The 18727-nt window shown below is 40.8% G+C and overlaps 2 protein-coding genes across 2 annotated transcripts in view; one reads left to right on the forward strand and one right to left on the reverse strand.

The window, feature by feature from the left end:
- Positions 1-9711, reverse strand: part of KCTD9 (potassium channel tetramerization domain containing 9) — an 80287-nt gene extending 70576 nt beyond the window's left edge. Inside the window, exon 1 of the mRNA XM_061425876.1 lies at positions 9444-9711. Coding sequence (XP_061281860.1) covers positions 9444-9491 — 48 coding nt within the window. The 5' untranslated portion in view covers positions 9492-9711. The remainder of the gene's footprint in view (positions 1-9443) is intronic.
- A 496-nt stretch (positions 9712-10207) lies between these two features.
- The window catches only part of CDCA2 (cell division cycle associated 2), a 43493-nt gene continuing 34973 nt past the window's right edge, over positions 10208-18727 (forward strand). The window contains exons 1-4 of the mRNA XM_061425873.1: positions 10208-10686; positions 11543-11606; positions 11690-11863; positions 13113-13258. Coding sequence (XP_061281857.1) covers positions 11543-11606; positions 11690-11863; positions 13113-13258 — 384 coding nt within the window. The 5' untranslated portion in view covers positions 10208-10686. The remainder of the gene's footprint in view (positions 10687-11542; positions 11607-11689; positions 11864-13112; positions 13259-18727) is intronic.

Raw genomic sequence — 18727 nt, forward strand, 5'->3', positions numbered from 1 at the left:
AATTGTGTGGTAGTTTGAGCATTCTTTGTCATTGCCTTTCTTTGGGATTGGAATGAAAACTGACCTTTTCCAGTCCTGTGACCACTGCTGAGTTTTCCAAATTTGCTGGCATATTGAGTGCAGCACTTTCACAGAGTCATCTTTCAGGATTTAAAATAGCTCAACTGGTATTCCATCACCTCCACTAGCTTAGTTCGTAGTGATGCTTTCTAAGGCCCAATTGACTTCACATTCCAGGATGTCTGGCTATAGGTGAGTGTGAGTGATCACACCATCATGATTATTTGGGTCGTGAAGATCTTTTTTGTACAGTTCTTCTGTGTATTCTTGCCACCTCTTAATATCTTCTGCTTCTGTTAGGTCCCTACCATTTCTGTCCTTTACTGTGCCCATCTTTACATGAAATGTTCCCTTGGTGTCTCTAATTTCCTTGAAGAGATCTCTAGTCTTTCCCACCTGTTGTTTTCCTCTATTTCTTTGCATTGATTGCTGAGGAAGGCTTTCTTATCTCTCCTTGCTATTCTTTGGAACTCTGCATGCAAATGGGTATATCTTCCCTTGTCTCCTTTGCTTTTCACTTCTCTCCTTTTCACAGCTATTTGTAAGGCCTTCTCAGATACCCGTTTTGCTTTTTTGCATTTCTTTTTCTTGGGGATGCTCTTGATTCCTGTCTCCTGTACAATGTCACAAACCTCCATCCATAGTTCCTCAGGCATTCTATCAGATCTAGTCCCTTAAATCTATTTCTCACTTCCACTGTATTTGATTTAGGGATAAGGGATTTGATTTAGGTCATACCTGAATGGTCTAGTGGTTTTCTCCACTTTCTTCAATTTCATTCTGAATTTGGCAATAAGGAGTTCATGATCCAAGCCACAGTCAGATACCAGTCTTGTTTTTGCTGACTGTATAGAGCTTCTCCATCTTTGGCTGCAAAGAATATATCAATCTGATTTCAGTGTTGACCATCTGGTGACGTCCATGTGTAGAGTCTTCTCCTGTGTTGTTGGAAAAAGGTCTTTGCTATGAACAGTGTGTTCTCTTGGCAGAACTCTTAGCCTTTGCCGGCTTCATTCTGTACTCCAAGGCCAAATCTGCCTGTTACTCCAGGTGTTTCTTGACTTCCTACTTTTGCATTCCAGTCCCCTATAATGAAAAGGACATCTTTTTGGGGTGTTGGTTCTAAAAGGTCTTGTAGGTCTTCGTAGAACCGTTCAACTTCAGCTTCTTCCGTGTTACTGGTCGGTGCATAGTCTTGGATTACCATGATACTGAATGGTTTGCCTTGGAAACGAATAGAGATCATTCTGTCGTTTTTGAGATCGTATCCAAGTACTGCATTCCGGACTCTCTTGTTGACTATGATGGCTACTGTTTCTTCTAAGGGATTCCTGCCCACAGTAGTAGATATAATGGTCATCTGAGTTAAATTCACCCATTTCAGTCCATCTTAGTTCACCGATTCCTAGAATGTCGATGTTTACTCTTGTCATCTTCTGTTTGACCACTTTCAATTTGCCTTGATTCATGGACCTGACACTCCAGGTTCCTATGCAGTAATGCTTTTTACAGCATCGAGCCCTGCTTCCATCACCAGTCCCATTCACAACTGGGTGTTGTTTTTGCTTTGGCTCCATCCCTTCATTCTTTCTGGAGAAAGAATGTACACTGCAGACATGCCATAAATGATTGTATCCTGAAGAAAATATGTCCCTTCTGTTTCATATCATTTTTCACGTTTGCAGCAGAGCCTGTAATTCTGTCATTTCAGACACAAAGTTCCAGAGAAGGAGAAAGATCTAGAAAATTCTTAGTATAACAGCAACTATGACAAGAATGCTGATGACAGAAAGATTTTTCTACTCTCCCCTAGCAGTTCCCAGGCTGTAAAAGTTGTTCTGAATTTGCTTTGGTTGGTCACTTGGCTCTCTGCTTCTTGTGTATCTTCACATGGCTTTATTTTGCCTGACATTATCCCCTCCTTGCCCTAAGATCAACTTTCTCCACCCCATTTCTTTTTACTTCTCTCCCTCAAGCAACATAAAATGATGAAAATTTAATGTATCTCTCTATATAATGCTCCTGAATTTAAATAGTAGAGCATACCATTTTATAAACTTATTTTTTTTTTCAAAACTACAAATTAAACTGTTTTCTACTTCCATATGATTGACTTGATTTTTTTCTGTGGGTCAGCTGTTTCCTCATGAAAATAAAGGGCACCTACCACATTTGAAAGCCATGCTGTCAAACTTGGAAGTACCTAGCTATGAGAGGCTATTAAATTTTTTACGTTAGTTATTAAAGATCTTGTGTTTTTTTTTTTTTTTTAATGTAAGCATTTATCACTACTAACTTCTCTCGTAGAACTGCTTTTGCTGCATCTCATACATTTTGGGATGTTGTATTTCCACCTTACCATAATAAAGAAAATAATCAGGCATAATAATTTTTTCTTTTCCATGGAGTTTCCCAGGCAAAGATACTACAGTGGGTTGCCATTTCCTTCTCCAGAGGCTATTTAATTTTATTACAACTAATTACAATAAAAGTTAAGTTCATCAGTTACATCAGCCATATTTCAAGTGATCAGCAGCCACAATGGCTGGTGGTTACCATATTGAACAGCACAGATATGGAAGTTTTCCTTCATCACAGAAGTTCTTTGAATACTACTGTTTCAAAGAGCAGAATAAAATGGAGAACAAAGAACCAGATATATTAATTGTTAAGCTTGACCATGTCACAGCAACTCACGATAACAAAGTAGTAGAGTCCAACTTAAATCCTTTTTGTACAGAAGGTGGAGTAGTTGCCATCTTTTGTTTCCCACTGAAGTAAAATTTCATTATAAGGTAAAAATAAGGTTAAAAAAAGCCACACACCACACAGTTTGGCAATTACAAGGCAATCAAAATACAACAGGTGTTTTTTTTTGTAGGCTGTAGAACTATTAATGAGCACATTCTGGACACAAATTACGTTTGCCTTTATGACTTAAATAAGGCCTAACATAGTACTGAACACAATTTATCATTTGACCAAATTTTTTCTAACATGACTTCCTATCGAGGCTGTAAAGTTTTAATAAAAATTTTTTAGTTTGTAAAAAGTCATTATTTGTTCTGTGAATTTAGGTAACCAACAAGCCCCTGTAATTGTTGAAGAAGTACCTCCCTGTACAACCCACATCTCTTGACACTCTCTCACTCACACACACACACACACACACAAAATGCAGCCAGTTTAAAAAGAAGGATCCTCTTAAGTGTCACAGTAAGTATCTGGCTCATAATAGGACTCTGATAAATGTTTCCTGAATGTCAGATGAAATTTTCATTGCTTTCAGAATGCTGAATGAGGATGCATCTTTTTGTGTGAGTCAATTATATTTAAGTCTTTTCCACGGACATTAGGTAAAAAACAAAGTACACAGCAGAAATGCAATTCTAAAGTAATGTTCATAGAGTTCATGTAACTATGGAAAGTGGTCATTTTTGGATAGTAGAATTACGGTTCACTTATCTTGTGAGACTTTTTGTACTCCAGACTTGTTACAATGAACATCTTTTATGCAAAAAGAGAAAAAAGTTATAACTTACAGTTTCCATAGCTCTAGATACTAGATTTACAAATAAGAATTATTTTAGCAATTGACAAGTAATCTGGTAATGAACAACGTTTTTTAAATGAGATCACCAAAGGGCCATTGATGAGAGAAAACAGCACTGAAATTACTGGCAAGAATTTTACAGTACTGAATATTTGAAAATTCCCTTTAAGTTGGGCCAATATACTTGTTTTTCGTTTGAAAGGCAATTGCAGCATTTGTTTTCAACAAAATTGCTTTAGCTGACTCTCTTGAGTATACTAACAAATAACTCACAAGTATGATTGCAGACATAATACTTAAAATCTTTTATATAAGTCAATGAGATATCAGATTTTAAAATGGGATGCAATTTTTAAAATGTGATACACCTGGAAAAGATTTTAAGTTGGTGAGATTCAAACAGGCTACATATATACCTTTCATTATCTATCAACACTGTTGAGAAAAGGTGACGTTGGAAAGCTTGTATGTCATGGATATGAATTCTGTTACTTACTAAGCTTATTACTCCAGTCCTCAGAGAGGCCAAGCATTTATAAAATGTTCATGCTTACAATGGCTATCTGTTTCATGTGTGTTATACTTCCTAGTGTGGACTTCAAGTTTTCATGTCACTATGATTAACCATTTTAATAACCTAGGCACTATACTTTGAATGGAAGCATTCTATGGAGAAAATTGAGAAGTATGTCTATTAAACTTTATGGCCACTAGATTATATTAGTGTTTAACTTAATTCTTTCTAAAGTTCAGATCCCATTACAAATGAAAGCTATCCACCGACTAAGAAAGTAAAAAATGCCTACCAGGACATATCAGTTTAATGAAGTTTAGTTTACCTTTAAACATTGTTCTCAAATCGTAACCTATGCTATTCAAATTTACAAAGTAAAACCTATATTTAAAACGTGTTTTTCTTACACGCCCACAGTACCTACTACATAATATACAATCAATAAACACGTACTGGATTTTTGAAAGTCAATTTACCCAACTGGCCCACCAATCACAATAACTAAATGTAGAATGAAGTTATCTACCCTTTCAGCTTCATACATTTTAAAAAATTAAAATTATTTTATTTCTAAAAATGACTCTAAGACATATTAAAATATTCCAAATTTTTAAACACACACACACACAGGCGTTGAAGAGAATATGGATTAACGAGAAGATTTATGCCATGCTCATGGGATATAAATTATTGCAATGACTTTGAAAAATTTGACATTCTTAAAAAAACTAAACATTCACAAAAACTAACATCCAATAATTACAACCCTAGAGCAGTGGTTCTCGAAAGTGAGTTCTCTAAACAAACAGCGTTAGGATCATTAAGGGGTAGATTAAAAATTAAACTCCTAGCCTTAACTCAGACCCTGGGAATTTACAGCTCTGGGGGTGGTGTGTGCTCTGTGGCCCAGTGTTCGACTCTGTGCAACCCATGATTATAACCTACCAGGCTCTTCTGTCCATGGAACTTTCCAGGCAGGAATACTGGAGTGGGTTGCCATTTCCTCCTCCAGATGATCTTCCCAACCCAGGGATGGAACCTGCATCTCGAGTCTCCTATATTAGCAGGCGGATTGTTTACCGCTGAGCCACCTGGGAAGCCCCTGGGGGTGGGCCTAGCAATAGTTGATCAGTTTCTCCAGGTGATTCCAATGCATGCTCAAGTGTGCAAACCATTCCCCTAGAAAGACACTTGCACATGCGCACCAGGCTATGCCACACTATTCAGGACTATCAACTTCATAGCAAAGTATAAAGAAAAGAAACACCCCAACTGTCCATTGACAGGAGAATGGGTAAATTGTGATAGTATTTGTATATAATTTGCATAATTATTATAAAGGAGTGAAAATGACTAAACTATCACTATGTGGAACAATATGGATGAATTCTTAGAAATGTATTCAATGGAGAACGCAAATCCAGAAAGCAAGTTTCTTATTATTTTGATTTCAATATGAGTAAGCTTTACATAGATTTTTCATCTTTCTTCAACTTAATACAACAAATTCAACTCTGGATACTTGCTAACAACATATTTCTGACTTAATTCTAAAGCCAGATTTAAACAGGTCTTGGGCCAAGATTGTAAACATCAGCACAGAATTAAGATCTATTTCACATCCCACTATGGCTGCAGTGCCTGGCATGGTGCTTCATATGACAGTACTCAGTCACTGCTGATTTAATTTAATCAATGAATAAGGTATACAAAAAGCCTGGTTGAATATTCTGAAGAAAGAAAAAGCAACTTAAGTCCACAACGCTCAGAAACATGGAACTGACATCAGGTAGCTAAGAAGCCACTCACTGCATTCTCATTTCAAATTCCTTGATGCCAACTGTTACAGAGAATATTAAAAGAGAACGGGAATTCCGAGGCATGTGGAGAAAGGATGAAAAGATTCAAACCTGACTCTGGTAGCAACTTAAAAAAATGAAAATTTAAAGAGTCCAATTTTTTAGAAATATGGCCTTCAAGTTCTTTTGACTAGGCACCCATCCATGAAACACTTGGGGGGATATACTCAAATATCCACGTATTCATTTACTTCCCGGTGGCTCAGAGGTTAAACTAATTTACAAAGTATACACCACTGGCAGGGAAAACATAATTTCCCAAATGAGAAAAGGACTTTTAATGACTTAAGACAATGAGTCAACCAGTAAAAATCCCTTAAATATATATCATTAAATTTAGTGAACTCCTGCCAAATATAAGATTGACTTTAAACATTAAAAGAAAAAAAAGTCTAAAGTGATTTTTGTGTGCTGGAAAATATTTTTAAATGTCTTGCTAATTGGGATGATCTCATCCGATTATCATTGGCTACTATTTCAAAGAACAATAAACATTTAGGGAGCAGCCAACCAGTTGACGCACTCAATGACTAAAAGCACCTGTGTCCTTCAAGATTGGCCAAATCAAGTCCTGATGTAATTTTGTATCTTTAAGTAAAAACAAAAAAAAACTTAAAAGGTGTAGTATTTCTTCTTAAATTACTGGATCCTCTTGCACACCCTGTGAGGTAGACAACCTTACTTGGGAAAGCATCACTTTAATGAAGGCACAACTTACCCCTCCCCACAACCTGTCTTCAACATCAAAACATTCAGTATACTTCCGTTTACTCAATATACAAAGTCAAAAGTCGTGGTGAGCATATGTTGTCCTCTACAATGACTAAAGGAGATCAGCCCTGGGTGTTCTTTGGAAGGAATGATGCTAAAGCTGAAACTACAGTACTTTGGCCACCTCATGCGAAGAGTTGACTCATTGGAAAAGACTGATGCTGGGAGGGATTGGGGGCAGGAGGAAAAGGGGACGACAGAGAATGAGATGGCTGGATGGCATCACCGACTCGATGGACATGAGTTTGAGTGGACTCCAGGAGATGGTGATGGACAGGGAGGCCTGGCGTGCTGTGATTCATGAGGTTGCAAAGAGTCGGACATGACTGAGCGACTGAACTGAACTGAAATGACAGTGACTAAAAAATGCAGAGTTGGATACAACTTTGCGACTGAACAACAATCTGCAGTGACTCTGCCTTCCCAACCCCAAGCTTCACCACCCAGTGTTGGCAATTGCTCAACAAGCTTTAAAGGAGGGAAACTTATGTGAAAAAAAAAAAAAACAGGCATTACTCTTAGGCCCGGATAACAAAAACAGAAGCTAGGTAAGTATGGAGATAATGAAAGTGACACAGATATTCCAACTGGTGGACAAGAGACCAAACTGTTTATCTTGCAGTAGTGCTCTGTTTCAGTTTCATGAAAATCATGTCAAGATCATGCCAACCCCGGCTAAGTACAGTCACTTCATCTATACAAAAATGCAGGCTGTTATGTATTATTCTGCTCTCTTTGGTCAAATAAGAGTAATTTTTTAAAATCAGTATTTTTTTTTTTAATCAGTTTAAGGGGAGGGGAGGAAACACTGAAAACTTTGGCACAGAATATGTTTTTCAGTTAAGCAGTAAAGATTATCACATGTCTTTTTAATTTTTTTTTTGTTGATTCGCACTGCCTGTGGGATCTTAGTTCCCCGATCAAGGATTGAACCTGCACCCTCGGCTGTGAAAGCATGGAATCCTAACCACTGGACCACCAGGGAAGCCCCTGACTTAACTTTCAATATTGAATCATATTAGCCTTTTCCAATATGAGTTTTTATAATGTTTGTAATTAACTATTTGAGAAGTTTTTTCCAATTTTCGAGATTCTCTAGCAAAATATTTAAGTAAACTAATATTTAAATCCAAAAAGCTAACCTAGTCAAAAGTACGTTTAAAAAAAAAAAAAAGCCACCTTAATAAAAATATGGCAAGACTAAGCCAGCCAATTTTTGACAAGAATAAAACTCAGTAGTTTCAGGAGAAGTAGTTAAAAATTTATGGCTGGGTCTAAACATCTTGTCTTCCATGAAATAACATAGCAGAGACGTTGAAGAAAAGGGTCAGTCACAGGCCTGTTTTCAAGAACATACTACAATTTTAACTTTGGATATACTAAATATTTCTTTCAGTAACAACATAGGTTTTGGGTTATGAGTAGTAGTTATCAACAGACAAACCAGGTACAGAAAAAGTTAATAGTCAGAAATAAAGTGAATGTTGTGAAGAATTTATGAAAACTCAATTACTTGAATTTATGCTACTTCTCTTTTAATGAATATTAAATCTCTAAAAACCAGAAGAACACGATAATTGCAGTCAAAAAACTACAGCGTGGTTCAAATCTTTAGAGCACTTTTACTCAAAACTGCAGAGTAGTTGGAAAGCCATTTTTTTATACCGTGGCACAATTGCGCTATTTAAAAATTTACAGTGTGTGCAAAAGATGCGGAAAACATGCTGGCAGATAAGACAGGGAGCCCAATCTTCAACTCCGACTCTGTTGCTTAGTAATTTCTAGATGTCATTTAGCCACACCATAAATGTCTGCCTTGAACGGTCAAATTTTCCAAAGACGCCGAACAACTTTCATGGGTGGGGCAAGGGGCTGAGAAGGAACAGGATACATTTTGGCTTGCTCCAGCGATGGAAAAATATTCAGCACCACACCCTCAACAAAGGCCTAACACAGCAAAGAGTAATGTCCAATCCATCCACTTCGGTCTATTGTCCCAGTCCTCTAAGAAACTAAAATAGTACGAAATATTAATAAAGCGAGTACAGAAGTTTTGGCGGCGGTGGTGCTGTGGGATCCTAAAAGGTGGGTGGGTGGGGGGGGTGACCATCTAGAAAATGTCACTATTATTTCATCCCTCTATACGACTTAGGCTGAGAGAACGTTTTACTTAGCCACGGATAGAAAGTTTTAATTGTTTTCACCTGATCACCCTTAAATGCTTTAGTTGTTAACCAACACTTTCTGGAGCGGACCATTACTCAGCACGAAGGTGGGAACCAGCGCCTTCTGCAGCCACGGGCGGGGGGCAGCGGGGTCTTGGCGGAGGTGGGAAGCGGAATTTGAGCATCAGGTGACAGTGACCGTCCCCACGCCCTCCAAGTCCTCTGTACTCCAGGACCCACACCTGGTCTTGAGAACATTTAAGCCCAAACTGACCTGCGCCGGTCCCCAGAGCAGCTGGGGAGTCCAAGGGCAGGCGCGGGCTAGGGATCCCAGGGTTGGGGAGGCCTCAGGGACCCAAGGTCGGCCTCCTCCCTGACGCCCCCTGCCCCGGCGCACGCCCACCTCCCCGCTTCCAGTCCCTCTCCCCAACTTCAGCCCTCTGCCCCGCAAGCCCGCTCCGCACTCCGCTGCCCTCACCCCCCGCAGCCCGGCCCGCCTCGCCTCCTCCCGACCCCCTTACCTTTCCATTCTTGGGGCTGCCGTTAAGGAACAGGGTCACCCGCCTCATTGCGTTGCCCCCACCGGATCCTGAGTGAGTCGCCACCCTCCCACCTGTCTCTCCTCCCACCTTTTTCTTCTCCCGCCCTTCCCCTCCCTCCACCCACTCGGACTCTCCTCCCTTCGCCACCTTCCTTCCTTTACTGACACACACACACACAAGCACGCACACTCCGTCCCACACCCCAAGGTTGGCCGGTCCTCCTTCCCACCCCGCCCCTGGGCTCTTCAGTCAGTCTGGGGCCCTTCCCCCACCTCTCCCAGACTGACTCTAAGCTCCGCCAATCATCCGGCAGCGCAGGGCAGCACTCAACCAATCATCCCCCTGCACTGGGTGGGCTCTTACTAACCCAGCCCAGGTGGAAGGAGGGAAGAGAGGCTGCAGTCTAGCCGACAGGGAAGGGTTATCAGCCAATCAGAGCTCAACCTGGAGCCGAACGGCGGCTCAAAGCATTACTGAGCAGGCGCAAAGCCAACACCAGGTAGAAGTAATCTGCATACGAAGGCGGGGTTTGAGAGAAGGAGGTGGAGCGCTGGAAGTGATCCATAACCAGTCAGCGCCTCCCAACTTTAACACCTCCCCCTCGCCCAACCCACAGAGGAAACGGCTGAGGCTGGGGCTCGCTGATTGGGTAAGAGCCGGTCCGCTTTTCTGTCCTGATTGGTCCAAGGATTCTTTTCGAAGTTTGCAGCATCCAATCGAAAGGCGGGGTACGGTGCAAAAAACTACCCGAAGGGCTCTTCCGCGAGGCTGTCACAGAAAGTAGTCCCTGCGGACAGAGGTCAACAGCTGGTCTCTTTGGTCAGTGTGTTATCGGCAGCTAGTGGTGGTGTCTCTTCGAGCCCACGAAGCCTCTCCTGTTCCTGGGACGGCGATGTAGAGGCCTGGCAGGGTTTGGGGTGCGCGCGCACACGTGCATGTGGTGGCGGCGTAGAGATTCGCAGAGTAACGCCCGGACGCCGAGGAGGCGGGGCGGCGATTTGAATCAGGCGGCGGTCCGAGCCCTCGCGGAAGGAAGGCTGTAAGGGACTCTGGTCGCAGGTTGGGGTGTTGGCGGCGGGGGATCTGGGAGCCCCCCGCGGATGGCTTGGCGGCCGATAGTTGTTTTCTCGAGAGAATGCTTCAGGACCAAAGAGCCGAGATCTAGAAGGCACGGCAGCCCCAACATTCATCGGAGTAGCGTTCAAAATAAACCCTACGGGAGGTAAGGCAAGTGATCTGGTTCGGATTTCAGAGACTAGTGCAGATTCAGGGCTTCCTTGGTAGCTCTGACGGTAAAGAATCCGCCTGCAATGCGGAAGGCCTGGGTTCGATCCCTGGGTTGGGAAGATCCCCGGGAGAAGGGAATGGCAACCCACTCCAGTTTTCTTGCCTGGATAGTCCCATGGACAGAGGAGCCTGGCTGTCTACAGTCCATGGGGTCGCAGAGTCGGACACGACTAAGCACAGCACAGTGCCGCAGATCTGTTTCTTCGGGGGGTTTTCTCAGCAGTGTGTTCCACTGGATCACCCGCGTGCTTTTTAACGTGCAAACTCCTGAGGTCTGGGCAAACCTCCTGAATTTTGGAGAGTCTGCAAAAGGTGCGTCTCTAACAGAGTGCCCAGATGAGTCTGATGTTCCCTAAGGTTAAAAATCCTTGGCTTACGGGGTCTGCTTCGTTTCATCCCGAAGAGCAGTCTCCTCCATTCCTCTTTAATTTGAGGTCCTAAAGTAGTCTTTTGACATCTGTTTTCGTGCCAGTGTAGTAGACTGTGTTGGGCTTCCCTGGTTAAAAAAAAATCCGCCTGTCAGCGTAGGAGCTGTCTGGTTCAATTCCTGGGTCGGGAAGATCCCCTGGAGAAGGAAATGGCAACCCACTCCAGTATTCTTGCCTGGGATATCCCATGGAAAGAGGAGCCTGGCCGGCTACAGTCCATGGGGACACAAAAGAACACGACTTGGCGACTAAACAGCAACAACATGGATTGTATTAGAATTCAGTCTTGAAAGAGGATCTCAATCAAATCACATTAATCTTGGAGGTGAGGTTATTTTTCTTTTTCCTCCTCTCTCTCTTTAGATGGATACTTGTTCACAAGAGAGCGAGCCCCTTCAAACCAAGGAGTCTCCTATTAATAACGCTGGTATGTAGAGATCTTTTGTCTCTGTGAAATTAATATTTATCTTCTAATGATGTTTAACCTCTACCACATGCTGTCTGTTTCAGGAAAAACCCCTTTAGTTTTGGGAAATGGGAAGCTTGTAACTCCCCACAAGCAGGCAGCTGAAATGACTCCTAATTGTTACACATCAGAGACTTTTAAATCACCTTTGAACTTTTCCACAGTAACTGTGGAGCAATTGGGAATTTCACCTGAAAGCTTTGTAAATAACTCTTCAGGTAAGAACTGTTGTCCCTTTGTTGCAATGCTTTTAAAAGTTTAAAAATTAAACTCTGTACTGTTCACCTACCCCATCTAGCTTAGTATGCTATGTATCTAAATTGATTCGCTCTCAAACTTACTAGATCAGGGTGCCAGGGCACCAAGATGATGTTGTTCCTGATTCACAGCTATGCTCTGTATTTAAACTGGAGAAAGATATGTGTGCAAATTGCTCTTTGACTCAACACATGGAATACAGGAGAGTGTATGCCCTAAATAGTAATTCATTTAACAGTCATGTATAGCAAAAATGAGAGAAAGTTGAAAGGCAACTAAGAAAATATGAAATTGAAAGAGTAGGGTATGCCTCTTCAAACTTACAAACAGAAAATTGACCCAGGCTTATCTCCCTTACAGAGTAGAAGTAAAATTCACTTTTGAAGTCTGTTTTTCCTGGAGAAGAAAGAAATAATAGGAATGGAATTAGATAACAGCATTTAAGTATGGAGGAAAATGTGCTTGAAAGCCAAAGGGCACTAGCTTAATAACACATAATGGAGACAAGACCATAGTGGCAAACCATCCTGTGCTTCCTTCTCAAGAACATCCCACTTGGTACTTCCCTGGTGGTCCAGTGGTTAAGACTCCAAGCTCCCAATGCAGGGGACCAAGGTTGGATCTCTGGTCTGGAAACTAGATCCAGCATGCCACAACTTTTTAAAAAAAAAAGAAGAAGAAGAATGCTCTTAGACCTTTAGAAAGCTAGACTTATTTTGTGTGTTTAGGTATGCAGCTGGAATTCAGGGTAATGTGCTGAAGGTAGACAAATATCAAGGAGAAACAAATTGTCTTGAGATAGCAGAACTTGAAAGTATGTGCCAAGGGGGAGATTGTCCTTGGAGATTAGACTAATTCACATAAAGGGAAATTCTTAGTCCAAAGCAAGTGATACCAATCCTGTGCAGGAAATATGAAACAAAATATGAGGCGTGTTAATTCAAATGTGTTATACAACTATTTGATAAACGCTTTCTATATTCTGGGCACAGCTCCAGGGCATGGAATAAATCAGTAGTCAAAACAAAGGTCCCTACCCAAAAACTGATGATGTTTGACCAGTCTTCCTTACAGTTTTCCATTTAGATTTCTGTATCACTTTTTTACCATGTTCTCTCTCAGGCTAGTGGATCATGGGGGTATTCAGGGCATGATTACTGATGATTGCCTTTTGTTTTGTTCCAACATAAAAGAGAGTTTTCATTACAGGAAAGTCATCACCCTACCTTAAAAAATCCAGACGGCGCTCTACAGTTGGTCTTCGGGGCCTTCCTGAAACAAACCATCTAATTCGTTTCGTTGCCGAGCAGCGGAGTTTAAAGAATGCTTCATTGACCCAGACTTCCCCTTTTCAGGTATGGTGTTCTTCTAAGTTCCATCATGAATTCTTCTAGGAGGATGTTTTGCTCTGTTTAGAAAGCTTTTGTACAGTGTTGGAGCTCTGCAGTGCACCTCACCTGTTTTGAATCTGATGAGAGAATATCTTCTCTGTGTCTTACAGAGATTTTGACCTTAGCAGAAATGTTGATGTTGAGCATGGATCTAGTAAGAGTTATGAGATGCTGTATGGAAATGGCATTCTGGAAGTGCTTTCTATTTTATTTGCCAATTGTTGTCTAGTTGCTTTCTGGTTTTGTGTAATGAGGTGAGGCAGTGTTTGTTTTTCCAACCTTCTTCTTTTAATGTTTCATCTGTAAGTGTCTAATAATAACTGCTATGCATTGGCGTGTCAAGATATAAGAGTTCCCCCCCCGCCACCCCATAAAATATATTTGGGATAACTTTGTGGAAAGGAGCTAAGTATTTGTCTATTGATGGGAAAGTATTTAGATGTTTTTACCAATTTTTATTAGACTAATAAATGCTTCTAAAAAGTCAAATAGTAGAAGACTTGTGGTGAAAGACGGTCTCTGGCTTGTCCTTCTTTGGCTCTTTTGGTCTGGACCTTCCTATTTGAAAAGGTACACCTATTGGCACTTCTTTATCTTTCAGTTTTAGACCCTGTGTATATGGAAGGCTGTTTACTGCACTGCAAGCCTTCTCAAAAGTTATCTGTAAGTTTCTGGGAATCTGTGAGTCCCATCCAAGAGGTCCATGAGGTCAAAAGTATGTTTTGAAACAGCACTAGGATGTTAATTTGCCCTTTTTTTCACTCTATTGATGTTATATTCATGGTGTAAAAGCTGATAGCACCAAGCAGTCATTTTACCTTCATCACTGTTCAGCATTCACAGGAAATAATAATAAGTCCAGTATCACTTAACTTCCTTGATGAAGCAATAAAAAAATCATCCATTTTAATTTTTCAACCCTGAAATATTATGAGTGATGAAATGGGAAGTGGAAACCACGCACTTTCAAAGTACATACCAAAGTGTGGTGGATGTTTCCAGAAAAATCGTGGATGTGACTGGTCGGCGCTGAGAGTTGAACTAGCTATTATTTTCATGGAACATCATATTTATATGACAAACAGACACGGTTAGCCAGACTTGGGAATGTGCCTGGCATTTTCTCAGAAATGAACAGTGAACTTGCCGTTTCAAGGAAAGACAGGTATTTCTTCCCAATGAAAAAAATTCAAGTTTTTGAGAGAGAATCAGAATCATGAAAAACTTGTATTCACCACCACTCTGAACTTACTGGACAACTTCCCAGTGACTGCTTTTCTGATGTGTCCGTGAGGCTATTAATGAATGTGATGTTTGGATATTGCATAATAAAATATGTCAGCATTTGAAAGATACGCACAGCTAAATGAACCAGTATTTTCTGCATGACAAGTGCTTGCAAAATATACCTTCAAGTTGCAGGATAAGCCCATGGATTCTAACATAACATAATATGAAAAGTTCATTGGCCTAACTTGAACTTTTGACTAATTTTTAACTAATTTGAACTTTGTATTTGACATTGCAACTAACCTTTAAGAAATCTTTATTGAATTTTATGGTGCATTAAAGAAAAATGTCCACAATTCTGAAAAAGTTCTTGAAATACTCTTGATAGATACAACCCACATGAATTGAGAGTCTTTGAAGTGCTCAGTCATTTTTTAGAGTGTAAAGACTTGAGAACTGTGTTAGAGTAGATGGCAGCATGGCCTGTGGGGTTGTATTGCTGGTGTTTGATTCTTGGGTTTATTGTTAGTTCATTGTGACTTTGGCAGATTAGTTGACTTCTGTGTCCGTTTCCTCATGTATAAAATGGGTTATAATAGTAGCAAGAGTTTTATGAGGATGAATAAATCAATACACATGAAGTAATTACAACTCTGCCTGGAGTGTGGTATTTGTTGTTGTTTTGGCTGTGCTGCACGCCACGTGAGATCTTAGTTCCCCAATCAGGGATCAAACCTGCAGCCACGACATTGGAAACGTGGAGTCTTAATCACTGGACCACCAGGCAAGTCCCTATGTTTTAGATTTGCTGTCATTGTTTTTATTTCTGTGAAAAATGAGGGTTTTGTGCTCTCACATCTCCTAACCAAAACTATTCCAACACTTTCCCCTTCCTGCCAATACAACCAATTACAATGTTGGTTTAAATAAGGGTTTTTTGTGTATTATCTATGGTGTTTGTGTGCTTGTGTGCGTGTGTACACAGCTGCATCCAACTCTTTGCAACCCCTGGACTGTAGCCTGCCAGGCTCCTCTGTCCATGGGATTCTCCAGGCAAGAATAAAGAATACTAGAGTGGGTTGCCATTTTCTTCAGGAAATCTTCCCAACCCAGGGATCGAACCTGCATCTCCTGCATTTTTTGTTTCTTTGTTTGTTTAATCTTTTATCATGTAATCTTGAGAATCCCTACACTCTGACAGAACTGTAAATCTTAGGAGTCCATCTATTCTTTTCTCATTTCTAAGTGCCCTCTGACTTAGATTGGCTTCGATCTAGATTTGCTGGACAGCTGTCACTTCATGACTTCCTTTCACCATCCTTGGTAATTTCCTTTTTCTGTGCTATTTGTATTTCCTTTCTCCATAATCTCATATCTTTTCTTGGTGCACTGCCTCATTTTTCTGGAGCCTCTGCATATCTGACAAAGTTTATCCTACCAACATAATTGAATTATGATATATCCTGTATCGAAATCTGGGTTGGACCTATTTTCCTTCAAAATTTTGAAATTTTGAAGGCATTTTCTGTTGTATTTTAGTTTAGAGAATGAAAAAATCCTATTCATTCCTTCATTCATTCAACTTATCTTTGATTCCCTATCCTTTGTTTGGCCTTCTTTTTCATTCTGGAAGCTCCATTCCTGCTGTTATAAAATATCATGATGGGACTATCTCTCATGGTGGCCTGTTGAGGACATTATAGGTTTTTCTTCCTTAGATCTCGGGGTCTCATTTTACTACCTAATTGTTTTAGGTTCTGGCTCACGCTCAAATCTTTTCTTCAGATGCCTAGTGATCCTTGACTCTGTTCACATTTAAAAGTGCGACACTTTGAAAATTGCTCGTGCTCAGTCACAGAGTCTGATCAAACTCCAGCAGACAGTGAAGGACAGGGAAGCCTGGCGTGTTGTGGTGCATGGGGCTGCAGAGAGTCAGAGACCACCAAGCGACTGAACAACAACAAGCTTGAGGATTGTTCGTTTCATTTCTGTGATATTTAATTCAGTTCAGTTCAGTTCAGTCGCTCAGTCGTGTCCGACTCTGCAACCCCATGAATCACAGCACGCCAGGCCTCCCCGTCCATCATCAACTCCCAGAGTTCACTCAGACTCACCTGCATCGAGTCAGTGATGCCATCCAGCCATCTCATCCTCTGTCGTCCCCTTTCCCTCCTGCTCCCAATCCCTCCCAGTATCAGAGTCTTTTCCAGTGAGTCAACTCTTTGCATGAAGTGGCCAAAGTACTGGAGTTTCAGCTTTAGCATCATTCCTTCCAAAGAAATCCCAGGGCTGATCTCCTTCAGAATGGACTGGTTGGATCTCCTTGCAGTCCAAGGGACTCTCAAGAGTCTTCTCCCACACCACAGTTCAAAAGCATCAATTCTTCGGTGCTTAGCCTTCTTCACAGTCCAACTCTCACATCCATACATGACCACAGGAAAAACCATAGCCTTGACTAGACGAACCTTTGTTGGCAAAGTAATGTCTCTGCTTTTGAATATGCTATCTAGGTTGGTCATAACTTTCCTTCCAAGGAGTAAGCGTCTTTTAATTTCATGGCTGCAGTCACCATCTGCAGTGATTTTGGAGCTGAAAAAAATAAAGTCTGACACTGTTTCCACTGTTCCCCCATCTATTTCCCATGAAGTGATGGGACTGGATGCCATGATCTTCGTTTTCTGAATGTTGAGCTTGAAGCCAACTTTTTCACTCTCTTCTTTCACTTTCATCAAGAGGCTCTTAGTTCTTCACTTTCTGCCGTAAGGGTGGTGTCACCTGCATATCTGAGGATATTGATATTTCTCCCGGCAATCTTGATTCCAGCTTGTGCTTCTTCCAGTCCAGCGTTTCTCATGATGTACTCTGCATAGAAGTTAAATAAGCAGGGTGACAATATACAGCCTTGATGTACTCCTTTTCCTATTTGGAACCAGTCTGTTGTTCCATGTCCAGTTCTAACTGTTGCTTCCTGACCTGCATACAGGTTTCTGAAGAGGCAGGTCAGGTGGTCTGGTATTCCCATCTCTTTCAGAATTTTCCACAGTTTATTGTGATCCACACAGTCAAAGGCTTTGGCATAGTCAATAAAGCAGAAATAGATGTTTTTCTGGAACTCTTTTGCTTTTTCCATGATCCAGCGGATGTTGGCAATTTGATCTCTGGTTCCTCTGCCTTTTCTAAAACCAGCTTGAACATCAGCAAGTTCACGGTTCACATATTGCTGAAGCCTGGCTTGGAGAATTTTGAGCATTACTTTACTAGCGTGTGAGATGAGTGCAATTGTGCAGTAGTTTGAGCATTCTTTGTCATTGCCTTTCTTTGGGATTGGAATGAAAATGGACCTTTTCCAGTCCTGTGGCCACTGCTGAGTTTTCCAAATTTGCTGGCATATTGAGTGCAGCACTTTCACAGCATCATCTTTCAGGATTTGGAATAGCTCAACCGGAATTCCATCACCTCCACTAGCTTTCTTCATAGTGATGCTTTCTAAGGCCCACTTGACTTCACATTCCAGGATGTCTGGCTATAGGTAAGTGTGAGTGATCACACCATCGTGATTATCTTGGTAGTGAAGATCTTTTTTGTACAGTTCTTCTGTGTATTCTTGCCACCTCTTCTTAATATCTTCTGCTTCTGTTAGGTCCATACCATTTCTGTCCTTTATTGTGCCCATCTTTGCATGAAATGTTCCCTTGGCTGTTAAAATTTAGACAGGGGTTGCAGTGAATCTGGAGATTGTTTTGGGTAGTGTGGACCTTTTAGCAAGTGCTTCTTCTAGTACCCGAGCACAAAATACCTTTCCATTTATTTGTGCCTTTTTTCAGTTCCTTTCATCAGTGTCTTACAGTTTTCAAGATACAGATCTTTCACTTCCTTGGTTCAGTTTATTTCTTAGTATTTTATTCTTTTTGATACAGATGTACATGTTCTCTTAAATCTTCTTTCCTATAATTCTTTATTTGAGTGTAGAAACACAACAGATTTTTGTATGTTCATTTTGTACTCTGCAATTTTATTGAATTTCTTTATTCCAACAGTTTTTGAGTGTGGTTGTGTTTGTACATATGTCATATGAAAATGGTGACAGTTTTATTTTTCCCTTTCCAACTTGGCTGTCTTTTCTTTTTTTTTTTTTTCCTAATTGCTGCTTCTTATTCTTTCAGTATTAAGGGATTAGCTAGTGACTTCCTACTGTGTTCAATG

Source organism: Bos javanicus, chromosome 8, assembly GCF_032452875.1.
Source record: "Bos javanicus breed banteng chromosome 8, ARS-OSU_banteng_1.0, whole genome shotgun sequence".
Taxonomy (NCBI): Eukaryota; Metazoa; Chordata; class Mammalia; order Artiodactyla; family Bovidae; genus Bos; species Bos javanicus.